Source organism: Lathyrus oleraceus, chromosome 6, assembly GCF_024323335.1.
Source record: "Lathyrus oleraceus cultivar Zhongwan6 chromosome 6, CAAS_Psat_ZW6_1.0, whole genome shotgun sequence".
Classification (NCBI taxonomy): Eukaryota; Viridiplantae; Streptophyta; class Magnoliopsida; order Fabales; family Fabaceae; genus Lathyrus; species Lathyrus oleraceus.
Genome location: NC_066584.1, coordinates 376,029,523 through 376,050,620, shown reverse-complemented (window position 1 = coordinate 376,050,620; position 21,098 = coordinate 376,029,523). Strand labels below are relative to the sequence as shown.

General features: G+C 35.4%; 1 protein-coding gene across 1 annotated transcript; it reads right to left on the bottom strand.

The window, feature by feature from the left end:
- Positions 1 to 433: 433 nt before the first annotated feature.
- LOC127097755 (pullulanase 1, chloroplastic) lies at positions 434 to 19,804 on the bottom strand. The gene is made up of 28 exons (XM_051036244.1): positions 19,473 to 19,804; positions 19,199 to 19,346; positions 19,051 to 19,103; positions 18,846 to 18,954; positions 18,277 to 18,413; positions 17,974 to 18,173; positions 17,650 to 17,799; positions 17,473 to 17,533; positions 17,201 to 17,321; positions 16,498 to 16,588; positions 16,325 to 16,418; positions 16,076 to 16,171; positions 15,679 to 15,819; positions 15,290 to 15,340; positions 14,830 to 14,900; positions 14,587 to 14,679; positions 9,328 to 9,418; positions 8,928 to 8,999; positions 4,199 to 4,255; positions 3,093 to 3,161; positions 2,863 to 2,919; positions 2,696 to 2,770; positions 2,348 to 2,436; positions 2,095 to 2,172; positions 1,613 to 1,751; positions 1,085 to 1,194; positions 907 to 1,006; positions 434 to 815 (listed from the first exon to the last, which is right to left on the bottom strand). Exons 1-28 carry the CDS (start codon positions 19,665 to 19,667, stop codon positions 705 to 707), a joined length of 2,859 nt encoding a protein of 952 aa, XP_050892201.1. The 5' UTR covers positions 19,668 to 19,804; the 3' UTR covers positions 434 to 704.
- Positions 19,805 to 21,098: the final 1,294 nt, after the last annotated feature.

The window sequence follows — 21,098 nt, the reverse complement described above, 5'->3', positions numbered from 1 at the left end:
GATTTGATGTTTTTTTAATTAACGCATTACCTTCTTCTATAGTATTCATGTTTATTAATGTTTGAATCAAATAATTGCAAAGTCTAATTAAAATGACTTTGGATCCATAAAAAATACAAATTTAGGATAATGTTTATGTCAAGAAACATGTAGAGAAGATTTCGGATATGCATCTGCGAATTCACCCCAGAAATTTTCACAGATGTATTTTCAGACCAAATTTTAATAAAAATGAATTTTGATGAGTTCGAATGCGAATTCACCCCAGAAATTTCCACAGATGTATTTTCAGACCAAATTTTGATGAGTTCGAATATGCATCTCCGAAAAACCATGAGGATATTTTTAGATTTCAAGTGTGGTGGCACACCGTAAGAGTGAGAAAAGAAATTGCAAGAAAAAAAATGAAAAATCTTTGAAACTATGCCACAAGTGAAGAAGACTTTCAGGGCCTTTCACATAGACATCTTCAACTAACATTAGATTTTACATAACATAAGTGTGTAAAGCCATAAAACAAACACAGGTTCGTATTTTGAAAATACTGTTTTTTTTTTATTTGCTGTTCCATCTCTACCTTGTGAAGGTCGCAAAAGAACCATCCGGATGAACCAAAACCAAAACTAGCATCATAATCACTAGTAGTATCGTCCTCAATTATTACATTATTGGCTTAACATCCACATCGGAAAAAAGCACTCGCATCAGATTTTCCTTGGCTCCACGAATACAGCTGTCGTCCTTCGAGGCACAGAAAAACAGCCAGCAGAAGCCTCGTATTTTGAGCTCTTAACAAGGTCATCAGATGACATTTCCTACAATACAATATACACCATGGAACTGAACACCTCATTTGAAACTATAAACGGATCAAAATCTAGCAATTGATGGTGCAATGGATCGAACCTGAATGGGATGCAATTGAAGATTTCTTGATTGCATGGAAGGGCTAACAAATGATACTTCTTGTGGACTCGCATTGACAACGACAACAATGAACGAATATCTGCTCAATACAATTGTCAACAAAATTAAAGCATGTTCTAGTCAACAAACAAAAAAATTGCAAAATGTTTTAACATACATGGAATCCAGCTGAGACAATCCAGGAAAACCATCATGGCCATCTTCAATGCTCATCACTATGACTCCATAAGCCAACGATGGTCCAGTGTTGTGAAAGCGTACTCGTTGCTGCAAACGACACCAGAAGTTTTATGTCTTGTGTACCAAAAATCCTAGGTCTTGGAATAGTAACTGTTTTATTCATTAATGTTTGCTGTAGCTTGTAGCTACTTTATTAGTAGAAACCAAGAACAATTAGAAAACAAACAAATCAAAATACAAATAAAATAACAATTTACTCAGGTCGATAGGTACTAATTGCCAATGATGATGATGATTATAATTGTTAGCATTTTAATCATTAACACTTCTGAATTTGATACTTCTGAATTTGATACTTCAGAATTCAAGTTAATCAAATTAATGTGGTGAAAATATTTAGATGCTGATAAAGAATATTTATTAAGTTGACTAAGAACTTCAGTATCTATCTATGTACTAATTGATGAAGTAATTTTATATAATGATGAGATTTAAAATGTCTCACCTGTATAGCATTTGCCGTCCTCAGGCGGAAAAGTGGTGAAGAATACCTTATACGCAACAGGTTTAAGAAATTGTCCATGGTAGCGAGGATGTCACTCCTTTGAGGCCTGAAGGATGGGTCTGCCAGTCTTGGTTGGATCCTGACACTCAAGATCATCAAGTAGTAAACATATGCAGTACAAGTGGTAAACTAAGAAAATCACTGCCTTAATAACAGTTTCAACAGTCCACCAAATCATAAGTTTTCTCAATATAATGTTGGATACGTTATTGACCCGTTCTTCTTGTGACATTTTATGAAGGCAAATGCCAACAAGCGCGTTAAGAAAATATCCATAGAAAATTGTAATACTTGGTGTTACTAATACATTGAATATAATACTTTTTAATAAAAAATACATTTATTCATTAATCGGTACCCTTGAGGCATGCATTTGCAGAGCCATTTGTTAAGAGGTATTAATGAGATGTTGAAATGCTTACAATGACCAGCTTTTTTCGTTTTTCTCCCTTGGAGGAAGACCAACTCCCCAATTATTGGAATTGTATGTAAAGTCAAGTCTGAAATTGTGAGATTACAGGTGAAGTTAGATGCAAAAGGAAGCACATTACTAAGTAACACTAAATCTGCAAAAGCAACCACTATAAAAATATAGATGATGCTAATTTTGGCAAAGTTAAAACAGTAACAATGAAAGTTAATATGCATAGCAGAAGTTGAATATATAGAGAATACCTGTTGAACCAATCCCCAGAATTGTATGAATCTCGATCCAGTGACTTTGAGCGGAGTATCTCATCACCAGAGTGAAAAAAAGGTATGCCCTAAGAACAGAAATTCTTTAGTACCATAATAGTCTCTCTATAAGAAATTGAGAGTTACAATCTGCTGAACAATCAGATTATAGTACTTTTGCAAGTTTATTAACTTCTTATCTAGATTGTCAAAAAAAATCTTATCCTAGATTTTATCAAAAAAAACTTCCCATGCTAGATTGTTGCACTTATTAAAGCCTCCAACATAAGTGCATAAGTATAAATAAAAGAAATACAAAATCTCTGATTTTAGCGGTGAACTTCTTACCTGTGATAATGCTATAACACTTGTTGCCAAATAGTTTATCCTGCATCTCTCAGCTACACCGATATCCATCGGAGTCTGAAAGTAAAGAATGATACTGAACCAAAGACCCAGAAAAAAATTGCATGAGAAAAGTAGAATGTTGAGAATATTGATTGTTGTCATATTACCTTTATGCTCACAATGTCAAAGAGGGTTTCATTATCATGAGCAGAAACATAATTGACCTGCAAAACAAGTAAAGATGTTCAAAATGTTTTATCCCCCGTCACATCAACATTGTTGATAAAGATGCTCAATATTGATACTTTAAAATCTTGAAAAATATTGTCCAACTACAGAGTATTTTTGGAGGAAGTAGAAAAGTGGGGCCAGGGGATATACAAGGGAATAAACTTACCGTCTCTATGGGGGATGAGGCAAAAGCAACGGGTGTCCCACCATATGTCAATACTTCTGACCCTTTCACCTGATATCATAAAAACTTATTAGGCAAGATTTCTCAAAGAAAGAGTTCTCATTCCGCCAACAGGTATAAATCTTTTGAAGATATCACCTATTAGAGAAAATACACCTCCACTTTCATGCATCTGTGTAATGTGTCGACTTTCACCACCTAAGTTTCATACTTCAAGAACTATCTCCACTACTGACTCCACCATCATTGCTACCCCTGTACGTACACCTTTGTCATAACTTCCACATTTCCCACTATCTACCACTGCCATTGCTGCCGCTCTTCACTATCACCTCAACCAGCACCTTTCTTACCACTTGTCAACTACCATTGATACTTCCATAGCCACATTTGAAGCATGGACAAATGCGGGTGGTCCAACAGCAAATTGTCTAACACTTAAAATGGGTTATCTGGTGTGTGGCAAAATATGGGTGGCCCAATAACACAGTTAGGATAAGCTCTAGTTACAGATTATAATTTAGGTTTTAGGTCTTAACCCTAAAAGTTAACTCGAGATAAGAATATCACTACTAACATCGCCATTACTGTTGCTGCCATGCCAATCATTGGCACTGACCACAACAAGCTCATGAGTCACGACTGCCACTCTCTACCATTCGGCATCTGCTATTGCTACCACTCCCCCAGTCATGACCATTGACCACTATCTTACCACTAGGCCTACGTATTGCCATTGGCCCTACCTCCGTCAGAGCCCAAATAAGAAAGCCACTTTCCCAAAAGTCATCCATTTTCAGCAGAGTAAAATAATATTAACAACGTTAAATTATTTATACCTCAATTTTTAAATATGCAATTTTTTCCTAAAAACAGAACATTACATCATACTTCGAAAAAATGAAATAAGAATTAAATCATATTTCTATAATACTTCAAAATTACTAGTGCAGTTCAGTTAATCAAATGTTAAAATTTGAGTTCGTGATCCGATTTCAAATGAAACAGAGCCACCATAATTTTTTTAAACAGTATGCAAAGTGCATGTTTAACTCCAATAAACATAGCAGGTGGAGCAATGTCAATACCTCTTCTCCTTTGGAATTGGTTAGCACAAAATCTTGCAAGTTTCCAGCCATTCCAATCTAGAAAACATGAAAGGCCACGAATGACTTGTATACACCAAATTTTGTTTATACATGTTGTAAATATTAGATTGTAAATAGTAATTATTTCTATTAGTAATGAGGCCCATTAGTCAAAGCCCATTAGGTTTTCTATTCTCTCTTATTTAAAACATGTAGATGTAACATGTAAGAATCACTTTTTAATATATCAGTAAAATATTTTACAACATGGTATCAAGAGCTCCCGATTTTGGGGGATTCGCTTCCGCCTAAACTCTAGCCGCCTTGTAGCGGAGTCTTTTTTCTTTTACTGCAGTTTGCAGTTTGTTGTTGTTTTTGGGTGTTTGGGTCATTGTTGTTTTGTGTTGTAGCACATCGTGCTTCTTGTTTTTGTTCACTCATCTTTGAAACCCTAACCCATCCTGTTTCTTGGTTTGTTTTCTCTCGATTGTCCTTTCAATGGCTGAAAAGAGGGGAACTGATCTTTCCTCCTTCAGTCAGAATGATGTGGAACGGTTGAAGTCTATGCTTGACTCCATGAGTAAGCCTTCTGGTTTTGGGTCTCTAGCAGTTACTGGTAAGAGTTTGTGCTCCCGATCTCTTACTGTTTGTGGTAATATTCCTAAGAATGCGTGGATTCTTGACTCTGGTGCTACTAATCATATGACATTTGATTCCACATTATTATGCTCTTATACCACACCTTCGAGTATTCTTTATATCACTGTTGCTGATGGCTCTCATGCTTGTGTTGTTGGCACTGGAAATATTGACTTGCAACCTCCATTCCAGTTGCAATCTATGCTTCATGTTCCCACACTTTCCCACAATTTAATTTCCATCCATAAACTTACCCGTGATCTGAATTGTAGAGTAATTTTTTCTATGTCCCATTGTGTTTTTCAGGACCTTACCACGGGGCAGACGATTGGAATTGCTAAGGAAAAGGAAGGGTTATACTACTTCTCTGATGACCATCCAAAGGTGTTGTCCTCCTGTTTCCAGTCTCAGTCTTCCTCTTCAGCCTCACAAATTTGGCTTCAGCACAAGCGTCTCGGTCATCCTCCATTTTATATAATTAAGTCTATGTTTCCGTCGTTGTTCTTACACCATTCTGTTGAGTCTTTTAAGTGTGATGTTTGTCAGTTGGCAAAACACAATCGTGTATCTTTTCCTTTCAGTTTTAATAAAAGTGATGAACCTTTTGATTTGATTCATTCTGATGTTTGGGGACCTGCCCCTACCTCTAATATTTTTGGTGCAAAATGGTTTGTCTCATTTATTGATGATTGTACTCGGGTAACTTGGATTTTCTTGATGAATACTAAATCCGAAGTACCACAAATATTTATCCAATTTTATAATATGGTACAAACGCAATTTGGGAAAGGCATAAAAAGAATTCGTTCTGACAATGGTAAAGAATATGTCAATCATACCTTTTCCAACTTCACTAGTAAACATGGCATTCTCCATGAATTCACATGTGTTGACATCCCACAACAAAACGGTGTCGCAGAAAGAAAAAATCGTCATTTACTTGAAGTTGCTAGATCTCTCCTTTTTCAAATGTCTGTTCCTACCTCTTATTGGGGTGAGGCAATTCTTACTGCTGCCTATCTGATTAACCGGGTCCCATCTCGAGTGTTAGGTAATAAAAGTCCTGCCCAATTTATGCTTTCACGTTTTCCATTTGTTCCTATCTTACACACTCTTGAGTCTCGCATTTTTGGTTGTGTTGCTTTTGTTCATGTTCACAAACAATATCGTAACAAATTGGATCCCCGTGCTGTCAGATGTATCTTTCTGGGTTATGCACCCAACAAAAGAGGGTACAAATGTTATCATCCTCCGAGTCGAAAATTCTTTGTCTCCAAAAATGTCACCTTTCATGAAAATGTGTCATATTTCACTTGTTCTCAGTCTTAGGGGGAGAACATAAGTGACTTAGAGTCAGAGTCAGAGTCTGAGTCCGAGTTTCTGATCCTTGGTCCTAGCCTCCCTAGAACACCTATCAGTGTTCCCTCTCTTAAACCCGAGTTGTCACCTAGTTTGAGTTTGAGTCCTAGTTCAACACCTGAATCTGAGCCAGTAAGTGTTCCTGGTCCTTCAAGGCCTTCTGTTTTACAGGAATCAGCACCTCCAGCACCAACTCTAGTGTATCAGAGAAGAAGTAAACCTGACATTCTCCAGAAACAAATTCAATCGCCTGAACCGGAGGTAAGTACTGAAAATGATTCCTCTAGTGATGATTGTGCCATTTCTGATACTTGTGACACTAATCCAGTTGATTTACCCATTGCTTTAAGGAAGGATAAAAGATCTTGTCCCTCCCTATATCGACACCATATCTCTCAATATGTTTCCACTAAACATCTTTCCACACAATATCAAAGTTTCATTGCAGCTGTTGATTCTGTGAAAATCCCATCATCTGTTGAAGAAGCATTGCAAAATAGAAATTGGGTCCAAGCTATGGATGAGGAAATGAGAGCACTTGAAAAAAATGGTACTTGGGAGATTATTGAAAGGAAAAGAGACAAAAGTCCAGTTGGATGCAGATGGATCTATACTGTAAAGTACAAATCTGATGGTACACTTGATCGGTACAAAGCAAGACTAGTGGCAAAAGGTTATACTCAGACGTATGGTATTGATTATGAGGAGACATTTGCCCCAGTGGCAAAGATGAATACTGTTCGAATTTTACTATCTCTTGCTGCTTCATGTGGATGGGAATTGCAACAGTTTGATGTTAAAAATGCGTTCTTGCATGGAGACTTAGAGGAAGAAGTGTATATGGAGATTCCACCAGGTGTTGGCATAACAAATGGAGCTAACAAGGTGTGTAAATTGAAGAAAGCCTTATATGGACTAAAGCAGTCCCCTCGGGCATGGTTTGGAAGATTCACAAAGGCAATGATGTGTTTGGGCTATAAGCAAAGTCAAGGAGACCACACTTTATTTTTTAAACATTCACAAGGAGGAAAACTGACTGTACTTCTTGTTTATGTTGATGATATTATTGTTACAGGAGATGATTTGATTGAGAGACATTTCCTCAAAGAGAAATTATCAGCAGAGTTTGAGATGAAAAACCTTGGGCAACTCAAGTATTTCTTGGGAATTGAGGTAGCCTACTCAAAGCAAGGCATCTTTATTTCTCAAAGGAAGTATGTGCTTGATCTTTTGCAGGAAACTGGCAAACTTGGATGCAAACCTGCAAGTGTTCCCATTGAACAAAATCACAGGATAAGCTTTGAGGAGGAAAGTGACAAAGTTGACAAGGGTCAATATCAGAGATTAGTGGGAAAATTGATTTACTTGGCACACACTAGAACAGATTTGGCATATACAGTCAGTGTGGTGAGCCAATTCATGCATGATCCGAGGGTGAGACATTTGCAGGCTGTAGACCGCATTCTACAATATCTTAAAGCAACTCCAGGGAGAGGACTTTTGTTTAAAAGAGGTGGAAATCTAACTATGGAGACTTACACTGATGCGGATTATGCCGGATCAGTGAGTGACAGAAGATCTACGTCAGGCTATTGTACTTTTCTGTGTGGTAACCTTGTAGCTTGGAAGAGTAAGAAGCAAAGTGTAGTTACTCGATCAAGCGCCGAGGCAGAATTTAGAGCTATGGCACTAGGAATTTGTGAGCTATTGTGGATGAAACAAATTCTAGAAGACTTGAAGATACAATGTGAAGGTCCTATGAAATTGTTTTGTGACAATAAATCGGCTATTAGTATTGCTCATAATCCTGTTCAGCATGACAGGACTAAACACATTGAGATTGACCGACATTTTATCAAAGAGAAGTTGGATAGTGGACTGATAATTACATCTTACGTTCCTTCCGGGCATCAGCTGGCAGATGTGTTAACAAAAGGCTTACCAACAGAAAGATTCAGGCAACTTACTTGCAAGCTGGGAATGATAGATATCCATTCACCAGCTTGAGGGGGAGTGTTGTAAATATTAGATTGTAAATAGTAATTATTTCTATTAGTAATGAGGCCCATTAGTCAAAGCCCATTAGATTTTCTATTCTCTCTTATTTAAAGCATGTAGATGTAACATGTAAGAATCACTTTTTAATATATCATTAAAATATTTTACAACAATACGGAATAATATCATATTGATCTGAGTTACAAGGACACTAACTCCCTAAGAGGGATGGGTGAAAGAGAGAGTAAGGGAAACTGAGTAAATTGTTAACTTTATATGACCAAAAGTTTTGTCCCATCAAAAGCATATGCGTAATACATATTACATATATGATACTTCAAGAACTATCTCCACTACTGACTCCACCATCATTACTAGCTTAAGTTATAATTATTTTGAGGTTAGAAGCCAAAAATGTGAATTTCAACAATGAAATCTCGTCAAAATCTTGTGAGCTAATTTTCACCCAAAAATATGTGTAGAGAATTTTCTAACCATCTCCCATGTTCTTAATGCTAACTAATCAGATAGAAGTCTAAAGCGAAACACCTATTAAAAAACTGAAACAAACAAAGAACGGATGTGAGTCAAAAACATATTACATAAAATTTTTACATGAAATGCAACCATGAAAATATAAACTTTGCCAGCAGGCACCGCAATTTCAATAATTCCAACAGTCTGTTCTAGTATTTTTAACTTAAAATATATACAAAACTTTGTAAGCCAAAACCTGGATGTGATCCATTGATGCAGCAAGCGTGGATTTCATATTAGCTTCTGTTCCGTGATCATGGCCATTAGGCTGCAGAAATAGGATGAAACTCAGACACTCAAGTTTTCAAATTAAAATTGTATGCAAGCAGTAAAAGGAATTTCTAAGCATATTTTTCCAGATGTTAACTTGTGGCAACAAATCTCATTAGAATCATGCTAGTAGAGCCAAAGATATTTATTATGAAGTGGTTAATGGGTAAGTAATAGGTAGGAATGGATCCATAAAACATTTAAGTAAGTGGCCAAAAATATATAGTGACATATGTGTGTATGTGCGTACGTGTGCGTGCATGTCCGTGCATGTGTGGGCGTGCGTGCGCGTGTGCAGGATAGGAATTAAGTTATAAAAAAAACACCTGCAAACGTAGGCCAGTCACAAAACCTTGTTGAAGAATGTTGCCAAATGGAGATCCACCAAGCATGGAATCACGAATTCGATCATTAAAGCTGAATATACATTCCAGCATGAGAAATCAACAAAAGAAATATTTAGAGTATTTCGAAATTTAAAAGACAAAAGTAAGCAATGATGGGATATTGATAATTTTTTATATTATGATTTGTTAGTATCTTTAGGAATTAGATAGGATTGCATTCCCATTTAGATTATATGTATATGAATAGTTATATTCAATATGGTATCTAGATCGAGATTTTTCAAATGGGTTCATCCGTCCAGGTTAACCCTAATTTATTTTTGTTTGATTGTTATTTGGTCACGAGAAATCCATAAGAGCCACAACCACCGCTGACAATAGTTGGAGCATCCGTTAGAGCCCTTGCTTCTGCCACCGCCGCCGCCATAGATACGTGCGCCACCACTAGAATTAGACGTCGCCGATCAGCTGTCCGCCGATGCTACGCCGTCATATGTCAAGCAACGTGCCGCCACAATCTCTAATATTTCCTGGTGCGTGAGGCGTCGCCTTCCCTTCGCAGTTTTCATTCACCATTGACATCAACTGACTCGTCTTTCCATTGTGTCGTTTGGAACCATCAATATCATGTGGGTCCCACTTTTGAGAGGTCATTCGGAGCTTTCTTTGCAGTTGGCTGGTTTTTCAGAAGTTTTTGCCGTGTTTCAGGCTTCCTAGGACATTCTGTGGTCACTTTAGCTTACTACTTTTGTTGTGTTTTATCTTGCTTGTTGCAAATTTGTTTTTCAAAATCATTCAAAGTTAATTTTGATTAGTAGCTTGATGGTTGTTCGATATGTTTCATCTCCGGTCATTCTCACTCATTTTGGTGATTCTCCCCTTATGATTTTTAGATTCCGGTGCTTTGATCATGTATAGGCATGGCAACGGGATGGGGAGCGGCGGGTTTAAGCATTGTCAGCTCCCCAGTCGGGAGTAACAATTTACCACTCACCCCGCCCTAGCGGAAAACGGGTTTCCCCGCACCCACGTAAAAACTATTATTTAAAAAAAATGCAAGATTTTTTCAATGGCAATAAAAACCAATAATTAAACTAAATACTTTTCCCATTTTAATAATAATCATAATATTTGGTCATTTTTATCAATCTGTATTTCCAAAAAACTTAATATTAATTTTAATAAACTTGTTATTTCAAGATTAAGGATAAATGGGAAATAAAATCATTTAAAATAAGAGTAATAGAATAAATTTAATAGGCCGGGGTGGGGGCGGGTGGGAGCAGGGCGTATACTAGCATCTCCGCCCCCTAATTAAAAACCAGGATTTCCCCGCACCAGTTAAATTGGTTTTTTCTTGTTTGTTTGATTCGGGCGGGAACGGATTATTTTTCCATGCTTAATCATGTAGTTGGTAATGTGTCTCTTATCTCTAACTTGTCACCTCTTAAAATACCTCAAAATATTACTCTTGTTAATGGTTCTAAGGCATAACTTATTGGTAGTATTGATCAAAATTCACATCTACCATCTCTATCATGGAATTATGTGTTATTTAAACTATATGTTAGTTATACCTGATTGTCCTTTTAATTTGATTTCAAGGAGCAAACATACTCTCTCAATTGTTCCATAACATTTTCATCCGGGTCTTTCGCTATATAGGGACTATAGTATGGGAAAGACTATTGAGACATATGAATCACAGGGTCTATATTACCTTCATCATCATCCACCCACCATTTGTGGTGTTTGTGCATCTCCGGATATATCATTAATCATCGTTTCGGCCATTGATCGGTCACCATTTCCATTGAATTCCCACCGTTAATCCGACATATTTTCATCACTTTGGTAAGATTTATGTTTGTTTTTAGTTGCTTCGGAGTCATTTATCATGTTTTGTTGGTTTGGTATCGCATTGCATTCGATTACAAGTTTATGTCAAAAAAGATCCCGTTTATGCTTCGTTTAGTAGTGTCATTGTTACAGGCCATTGCACAGGTTTAAAAGCAATAATGGTGAAGTTATGAATACTCAGAAAGGCAAAAATATGAAGAAACAGCAGGTCAACACGGGCACCCGTGTGCCACAACACTGCCCGTGTTGTTGATCAGACAGAGCAAAATGGGAGAAGAAAAACAGAAATCAACACGGGCGCCCGTGTGGTGACACACGACCGTGTTGTTTAAAATAGTGCATTAACACGGGCACCCGTGTGGAGGAACACGGCCCGTGTTGTTGCCTCTGTAGCTTGTGTTGAAAATAATTATCATGGAGAGCAACACGGGCACCCGTGTGGTGACACACGGCCGTGTTGTTGGGCGCAGCATGGAAACCCTAACTTTTGTTTTGTGAACCGATTCTGCTCATTAAGGGTAGTTTGGACCTTTTGCTTGGAGGAGATTCATCTTAAGCTATAAGAAGGCTTGGAAGAGAAAGGAGAATGGACTTTTTGACGGACGAAAGAAAACATTGCATTGGAGAAGATAGCTACTACGAAGGATTTGAAGACGGCGAGATTCAAGGGCATCAACCATTGAAGATCAAAATCTCTTAATTCTTTGTAATGTCTAATCTTTACATTATGCTTTCTTTGAATACTATGAGAGGCTAAACCCCCTATGTTAGGGGGGTGGTCCTGATTTGATCGTATGTTATGAATTTGAACAAATGATTTCCTTATTGCTATGTTACTTATTTCAATTCAATTGTGTGATGTTATTATGCTTTTGTATCGGACAAATACAAATTGATCTATGACTATCAATAACAGGATTGTGATTGTTAGGATTTTCACACAATTAGGTTTATGATTGCATCATCTAGGACTAGTAACTGTTGTAAACCACCGCAAACCTTGATATTATTTATGATATTAATTGAATGGAAATTTGAGTAAGAATTGGTAGTTTAATAGTTTCTTCCTTAAGGACTTAAGGAAGAACATTTTGAGGTTAGGTAATTGAATGTTTCATATGTATTAAGGAAATCTTGACTGAATGCATAACTGGTTAAATCAACCACTTCCCCTAGCATATTTTATATTAATCAGTTATATTTTACTGTCTGTTGTGTTTATTGTTAGAATTCCCAAACAACCAAACCATTATCTTTTTGTTATGATAGAATCAAAATAAAATAAGTATTTCCTACGCAATCCTTGAGATCGATACTTGGAGATAAAACTCCTTATTACTACATCGGTAAAAATAGTACACTTGCTATTTTTCCGATCAGCCATCCAAGTTTAGATAAACAAAAGTGCTGGTTCTTCAACTTTCACATTTAAAGTCATTGGAGTGTGAGCCATATCAACTTGGCAAACATGTCAGAGCATCTTTTTCAAGTAGTTCCAACAAAAGATCCATGTCCCGCTTTGATTCATTTTGATGTTTGGAGTCCTAGTCGGTTGCCATCTACTTTGGGATACATATAATATGTCACTTTCATTGATGATTTTTCTAAATGCACTTGAATCACTATATTGAAAGATCGCTCACAATTATTTGGTGTCTTTCAGACGTTTTGTGCCGAGATAAAGAATCAATTTGAAAAAGTAATTTGAATGTTGCAAAGTGACAATGCAAAAGAATATTATTCTGCACCATTCAACTCTTTCATGGCTTCTTATGGTATCATACATCAGTCCAGTTGTCCCCACACCCCCACAACAAAATGGCATTGCTGAAAGAAAACAAAACATTGTCTTTTAGTTGATACAACTTGAACTTTATTGATCAACGCCTATGCAGCTTCTTTTAAATTTTGGGGTGATGTTATTCTCATTGCTTGTTATTTGATAAATCGCATGCCATCCTCAGTGTAAGATAATGATATTCCACACTCACTCTTGTTTCCTAAGAACCCCTTGTATGTTAATCCCTCTTTGTGTGTTCAACCCTACATGTTTTGTTCATAATCTATCTTCTGGCTGCGATAAATTGTCTGCACGAGCTATCAATTGTTTGTTTTTGGTATTTCTAGAACTCAATTGGGTGTTAATCTTCATCTACATTTTGTTTTTATATTTGAGCAGATGTTACTTTCTTTGAGGATACACAATTCTTTGATTCACCCCCTACATCTGGTTTACAACATATGTTACTACTTCTAACCTACCCTATTTGAGTCATTTGTCTCTACTCATAATTATCCACAGTCACAAGGTAACCTTGAGTTCCACCAATATGCTATTATTTATGAGCTAAAACTCCAGAAACAAATCCTATTAATTCCAGTGATTCAGCTCCAAAGAGTGTTGCTACTAATTCTAATGATTCTGCAACAGTTCCAATTTATTCTCCTGGCGCGGTTCCACCGGAGCCTTCTGTTGACTTACCTATTGCTCTTCGTAATGGTAAAAGGAGCCTCTTCCTCATCCTGTTTACAACTTTTTGAGTTACCACCGACTGTCTCCTTCCTACTTTGTTGTGTCTATTTTGTCATCCAAGGTTGTTAAGATATTGTCCTGGATCTTAAAATCTTATGATTTTATGATCTCACTCACCGCCAACAATCCATATTGTATGTAGAATCATATATTGTAGCAAGATTGAACAAAATCGATGCAAAATTGTAACCAACTTGTGAAAACATGTTAAAAGCCTCTTCCTTCCTCAAGTGAACATCATATGTTACAAGCATTGTTGCTCCCGTTTTTTTTCTTAATCAACATCATTTTCATTTTTATTTTTGATGGCAACTTTATTATTTTCCTTATTATGACAATACATTTTTTGTTTCTATGTGTTTTACTTTGTTCTTTTTATAATTGTTTTGATTCTTAAATTTCGTACTATGATTCATATTTTTATTTGTATTAATTCATTTACAACATTAAATATTTTGTGTTTGATAATTTGTGTTGTTTATGAATGGGCAAATTTCTTTTGGTAAAATATACTTGAATATGTTGTTACGCATGACTATTTTACTTAACATGAATGTTGTAGGATTTTAAGAATAAAAAGATAAATTAGTTTTAAAATATCTCCCTTCTCGTTGTGAACCAAACATATATTTAATTAATTTATCTTCTCTCCTCCCCTCCTCTCTTTTAAACCAAGCACATATTTAACTAAAATACTTCCCTTGTCCTCCCCTCCATTAAAATTTCTCCCCTCCCCTCCCCTCCATTGAACCAAACAGGCTCAGAAGTTCTATCTTGAACATTTAGAGTTTTAAAAAAATTGAAAGATTATTAAGCAACATATAGTGGAATAAGAAAAAACCTACCTCCCAATTCGTGTTCCAGAAAGATTGAATTGAGAAGCATTTATCCCACGCCCATTTTTTGCAACTTCACCAAAGTCCCATCCTTCACCATATCTGTTTTCAATTAAATTGAAAATTAAAAAAAAAAATCACAGAATTAGGAAAAAATACAACATGCACGAGTAAAATGAACAGGGGTGAAAATCATATAGAAAATCACCAATGAGTGTAATTCAATAAAAATCAACATTGGAGAACAAGTACATGTAGATGTTGGAACCATCAACTCCGTCTTTTTCTTTTGCTAAACAATGGAGAGCATTTTTTGCGTTCAGCTGCATCCATGTCACAAAATCAATATTTATTTCATTTATTTTACTTGCACGTCATACATTCATCTATGATGTCAGATTCATCTGTTATTAACAAATTATTTTTAAGATTCAACCCATAATCCAAAATAAGAGAGCAAAAAACTGCTGAAGTTCTTTTCTGTTTAACCCATAATTTAACATTCAATCACTATTACACCATATACTCTGATATCTAAATTACGAGTTACACTTGCCAGGGAATCATGTGAGCATTCTCAAAGAACCGACTGTTGTCTATCCATATCTTGCATTTATTTGCTAATATACTTTCGTATTAAGTTACAGTAAAATGCCAGAGTGAGTTACATACCAAAGTGAGTCAAAGTAAAATGCCAAAGTGAATTACATACCATTGTGCTCTTCATTATATGACCCATAAGGTCAAATCTGAACCCATCAATCTGAAAAGAAAATGCATCATATGGTCAATGATAATCAATTCATGGAACCCCGTTACATATTTTTTATTTTAATAGAAAAAGAAAGGGAAAGTACAATTAAGGCGAGGATAAAAAACCCTTAAAATCAGGATAACTTAATACAGCAAAAACAAAAAAAAAAATACAAAGCCTGCGGGCTGCTTAATCTCCCTCCAAATAAGATGTATAAACTTCCATAGTAATATACTATTAGGAATTTATAAGTTCCATCCCCAAAACAAACAAAAAAACAGATAGTTTCTAAATCGCACAAATTGAAAAGGAAATGAGTAAGCACAAGTGAAGATATCAACAATCACCTTGTAATTGACTGCCCAGTGTACAAGATCGTCGAGGATCAAACGCTCAACCATAAAGTGCTCACTCGCAGTATTATTCATACAAGTACTGTTCTCAATGAAACCATCTGTGTTTCTTCTTAGATAGTAACCTGGAACAATCTATAAGATACATTTTTTTCACACCACAGAAGTAGATAGGCTTAATGATGAAATACTCAATAGGACAGCTACACATATTCGTATCTAAACAATTACAAGTCAACTAAAGTGTTAAGAAATATAGTTGGGTCTAACTCAACCTTACAAAACCGGCTTGTAGAGTGAGATTTGCCCCCACTTATAAGCACATGTTCTGGCCATATATTGTCCGATATAGGACTCTCAACATAAAGAAACAATTTCGATAATTCCTGACCTTATCAAGGACAGAATGTTCATCAAAGGGTCCATTTCCTTGCAAATGATTGTAGACAGTATCCAACACAACGCGAAGGCCGATATGATTAAGAGCCTGAAATGTATATAAATTCCAAGAGACAACAAAAAGAATTAATTTAACCAACAAATTACAATAGAAAATGGCATTACTCTTCCACATTTAAAAAAGATTTACAAATATTGATCCATCAATTTAACATCGGGTTAAAGAACATCAAATTCATACCTGAACCATCTTACGGAACTCAATTGTACGGTTTGGGCCATTTGGAGTACTTGCATAGCTCCCTTTGGGGACACCCCAAAGAACAGGGTTGTACCTTTTTAAGACGAGAACATTAATAAGAAAACTTAAGCATATGCAAATGTCCGAACTGTCCACCAGTGGTATTTACATACCCCCAGTTATATCCATCAAAATCTTGAACAGCTGTAATAAGTGCTTGTTGCTGATCTGAATCAGGTGGCAAGCTTTCCAGAATTGACGTATCTATCAGTGTTGTTAAGTCAGATAACATACGACAATTCATATCAATATAATCAAGAACATGTTACATCACAGATATTATCTAAAAGCTTCAAAACAAAGAGATAAAAAATCAAGTTTGTACAAGTTAGAAAAGAAACGAGATGTCAGTTGTGATAGGTAAAACACGTGAGAAGGCAGACACAAACACATAAAATCGCACATATACATATGCAAAGATATGAGTATCAAGAGAAAAACAAATAGCATTGGGATGTATGTGTGTATGTATGCATCACATTGTATTGATTTTACGAAATATACATAAAACAACAGATAACAAGCTGTGTGATAGAAGGATGGGACACAAAACATTAAATGGAGCTTAGAAATGCCTACAAAGACGCATAGGTATTCAATTATAGACAAAGTAGTGACTAAGACCAAGACAGAGTTACCTTGAAGACAGTGGGAAGCATACCTTAAACTACCACAAGTAAAATTCCTTTTCACATTTCAAATTATATTTACCGATTCCTAATTTGCAAATGAGTTATAAACATTGAAAAAAAGACATTTTTGTATTATAAAAATAAAAGCCCAAATATTCAGACAAATATATGTTATAAATCTTACCAACTTTTCTCCAGTTCTCCTTTTCATCATCAACCCCGGCAAAATGAAATGTTGGCAATAGATGGACATGGGTGATACCAGCACTTGATAGTTTCTCTAGATGAAGTACACCTGTTGAATCCTTCAAACATATGCTCGTAGATGATTCAAATAAGAAGATAATAAGACAGCAAAATAAGCAAAAAGTGAATTATGCCCATTACTATTCATAAATATGGAAATTCTTATTTTTATCGAACTTCATCATTAGTGGACGGAGATATTAGAATTACCGGTAAAGTAAAGGCCAGATAACCTCCACGAAATTCAGGTTGCACAGAGAGGTCATTGGCACTAAATGACAACAAGCAGAAGGTAATCAGGATAACATCACTTATAGTAAACTTTCAGCAAAGATAGAATCATCTTTGAATAAAATTAAGGATGTCAATAAATATTTAAATAGCTACCTGAAATCCCTTATATGCAGTTCATATATGCTTATATCAGAGAAAGAATGTAAAATGGGCTTCTCATTTGCCAGATTATCCCATCCATCAGGTTTTAACTCATCAGAGTCAAGATTAAGCAGAAAAGTCCGCCTGCCATCTGATGAAAGTCTGCTTAAATACAAAAAGAAGAAATTAAAACAACAAATCATTAGAAAATTAAATTAAAATCTATATTTAATCACATAGAATTTGTATTACTAAATTGTTATTACGAATTCTAGAAATAGAATCTCGATTATAGAAATAATTTGGAAAAGATCGTTGACGAAAAACTATGCTTACCCTCTAGCATATGGATCATTTGCATAGCATTTTTCAACCCGCGAAGTGCTAGGGTGGTATACACATACTTCATAAACATAGTAACAACCCTCCCAACTTGTTGGCCCTTTAGTTTTCCAAACACCATGTTCCTCCTCAAGGGGAACAATTTCTATGGGATCATCTCCTGATGGGTGCTTATAGATGTAAGCACACACCGACTGTTTTCACCCAAAAAAAGTGCAAAGATCTATCTTAATATGAAGATAAGGCTGAAGAGAGTGTCATAAGATTTTGAAGCTATTTCAATGGAAGAAAATATACTTGAGCAGTAGGCGCCCACAAGTATAGTGACACAGCTTCCTCTGAGAAAATTGCACCAAGGGGGCCATTATATGAGAATAGCTCATCTAAAACACCAGGTAATTGCAAACCAGTACAATTCCTGCATTTCTCATCAGCTGAGCAAAATCATGAAAGGAAATGCTATTAGTAGACACTACGGAATTACCAAGTCTTATTTTTAGCTCCTACAAAATTTTCTGCATGCAGTTGTAGTCCCTATTACTGTTACGCCTTTACTTCATATTTACTAAAAAATGCATCCATCAAATATATGTGTATGATCACTATTCCCCAAGAGATTAAGAATATCGTCATATTTGGAATCAACCATCAAATTTATAGGACCAAAGGGAGTGTGATATAAGCCCAAATAATAATCAAATATAGTGCAAAGCACATTCTTCATAGATTTCATTTTACACAATCTAGTGCAGCATAGGTCAAAAACTAACTGAACTATGCTGCTAAATGTGCTGCTGAACACAAATGTAAGCTTATACAACTTTTAAGCATAGCTTTACGAGCTATTGAAGGCATAAACGACTTACAATCATAAATAGCCACCGCCAACTGGGATTTAAGAAGAGATTTAACATCCGAACCGGGCGGCAGATTAAAAGTTCTGTAACCTCGAATATGTGGAAATTTCTCCACCACCTACAAACACAACATTTGAAGTAATATTTAGTCAAAACAGTGCGTACTTGAAAGCCACCAAACTGTCAAAAAATAATAGAACCATAAAGCTATTACATTTGCAGAAAGGCCAGCCTTATCCTCCTGAAGCTTAATTTTCAAATCCTCACCTATCAATTAGCAATTCAATGAGTCAATGTTCATTTACAATCAAATATAAATTAAAACAAAAAACAAAAGAAAGTAGAAGGCTAGAAACAAAAACCTTGAATTTGAGAATTTGAAATGCTCAATGAAGCATTTTTACTGGAAAGTAAGTAACAAACCCCGTTTTGAACATCGACATTCCAAGCAATAACAGATTCAGTAACCCAATAAGCTCTTGAGTACAACAACAAGCTATCCTCCTGCATCTGGATCATCACGTTTAAACCAAAAGTTAGAAATTCCAACAGAGAAGGGGGTTTCAGCAATGAAACTACGAATGCAATAATTATAAATACAAACACAAGAAAGTGTGTGTGGTTTAAACTACAAACCTGGGAAATGGGAGTGATTTGATCGACGGAGGAAGAAATTGAGCAAGAAAGAGGTTGTAGGGTATTGATGCGAAGTGAAGTTGTTTGGGAAGTAGAATTAGGAAGGTAGAGTGAAGGGCGAGGGAAGGATGAAGGAAGATTGGGGTTGGAAATTGAAGAGAAAGAAAGAGGAAATGGTGATGTTAACCGAAGCATTTTTCGCAGTTTCTCTCCTCACAGTGACACAGAGAAGGTTAACGTGTGAATGAGATGAGTGAGTGAAGCAGGTGATTCCATTTTCTGTTCTTGTCTTTGTGTAGATGAATGCACATGCATGCGTCTGTAATCAAAATATCAAACACTTTTCGGTCACTAAAAGTCAAAAGCCTTTTCAATTAATCCATCATATGTTCTAGTTCTAGATAGTAGTAATTTTTCCTTTTTAATAAATCTACGTATAGAGAAACCGTAATTTTACATACGTTACTTTTATAATTAGAGAACTTTTATGGTCCAATCATCTTTTCGTGCAATTCCTGATTTTTATTATAAACAAAAGTCATTAATTTATAAATTAATTAGTGTTTATATTATTAATGTAAAAGTATTTCATGTTGTAGTTAATTTATCAAATATAAATAGATGACTATACATAAAATCAAGAAAGTTAATTACAATTAATTAATTTTTTTAAACAACGTGGAAGTAATTATTTTTACAAACAAACATATTTATTTAAATGAGATTTTTTTAGAAAAAACTGGTATGGAATATTCAAGCTAAGTCCACCAAATCTTGGATTCACATAATTAAAATTAAGACATTTAACTTACACCTCAATTAAATCTATAACCCTCTGTACTTTTATATTGTCAAATCTGTTTCTAATTGATCGATTGAAATTTGAATGAAATTTATGTTTGAAATTTCTTTTAAACAAAAATAAAATTTTCGATACGGATAAAATTTTCGATAATGTATTGTAAAATTTCGGTATGTTAAAAATTTCAAAATTTTCGGTATGTTCCAAATAATTCTAGAAATTTGAAATTTACTAGTTGATACCGGAAATTTCAACCAAAGTGAAATTTCCGATAATGTTATTTGTTTGAAATTTTAAATGTTCAGAATTTTGTCAACAATTTTGGATGGTATTGCACTGATAACTTTGTTTGGTCCAGAGTAAATACAAAGTTGTATAAATAGTGGTTACATGTTGTTTGATAAAAACATCTCAAAAAAATGTTTCTTCCTCGATTTTTTATTAAGGCAAAAGTGTACTTCAACGGAGCTTCACCTCCCGTACAGTTTCGGCTTCTAGATGACACCATATCTCTTGTCGTTCTAACGTCCAAGTTGAATGAATTTTTGCCCGATATCGAAAACAGAAAGGTGAGAAAGATCGAGTTTTATGAAGATTTGATTGATATTGACGGGAGGGTGAAATTCAACCTTGTTGAGTTGAAGACGGACGAAGATGTGAATAATATGTGGAGATCATTTCGTTGTAGGATAACAAAGGGGTCGATTGAGTTAAATGCTAAGATTTCAAGGTCTATTGACAACATAATGAAGATGTTGAAAACGTCCAAAATCTTCTGGTAGTGTCTAGATTTTCTTATTTATCACCGTTTTTGAAGTTATGTA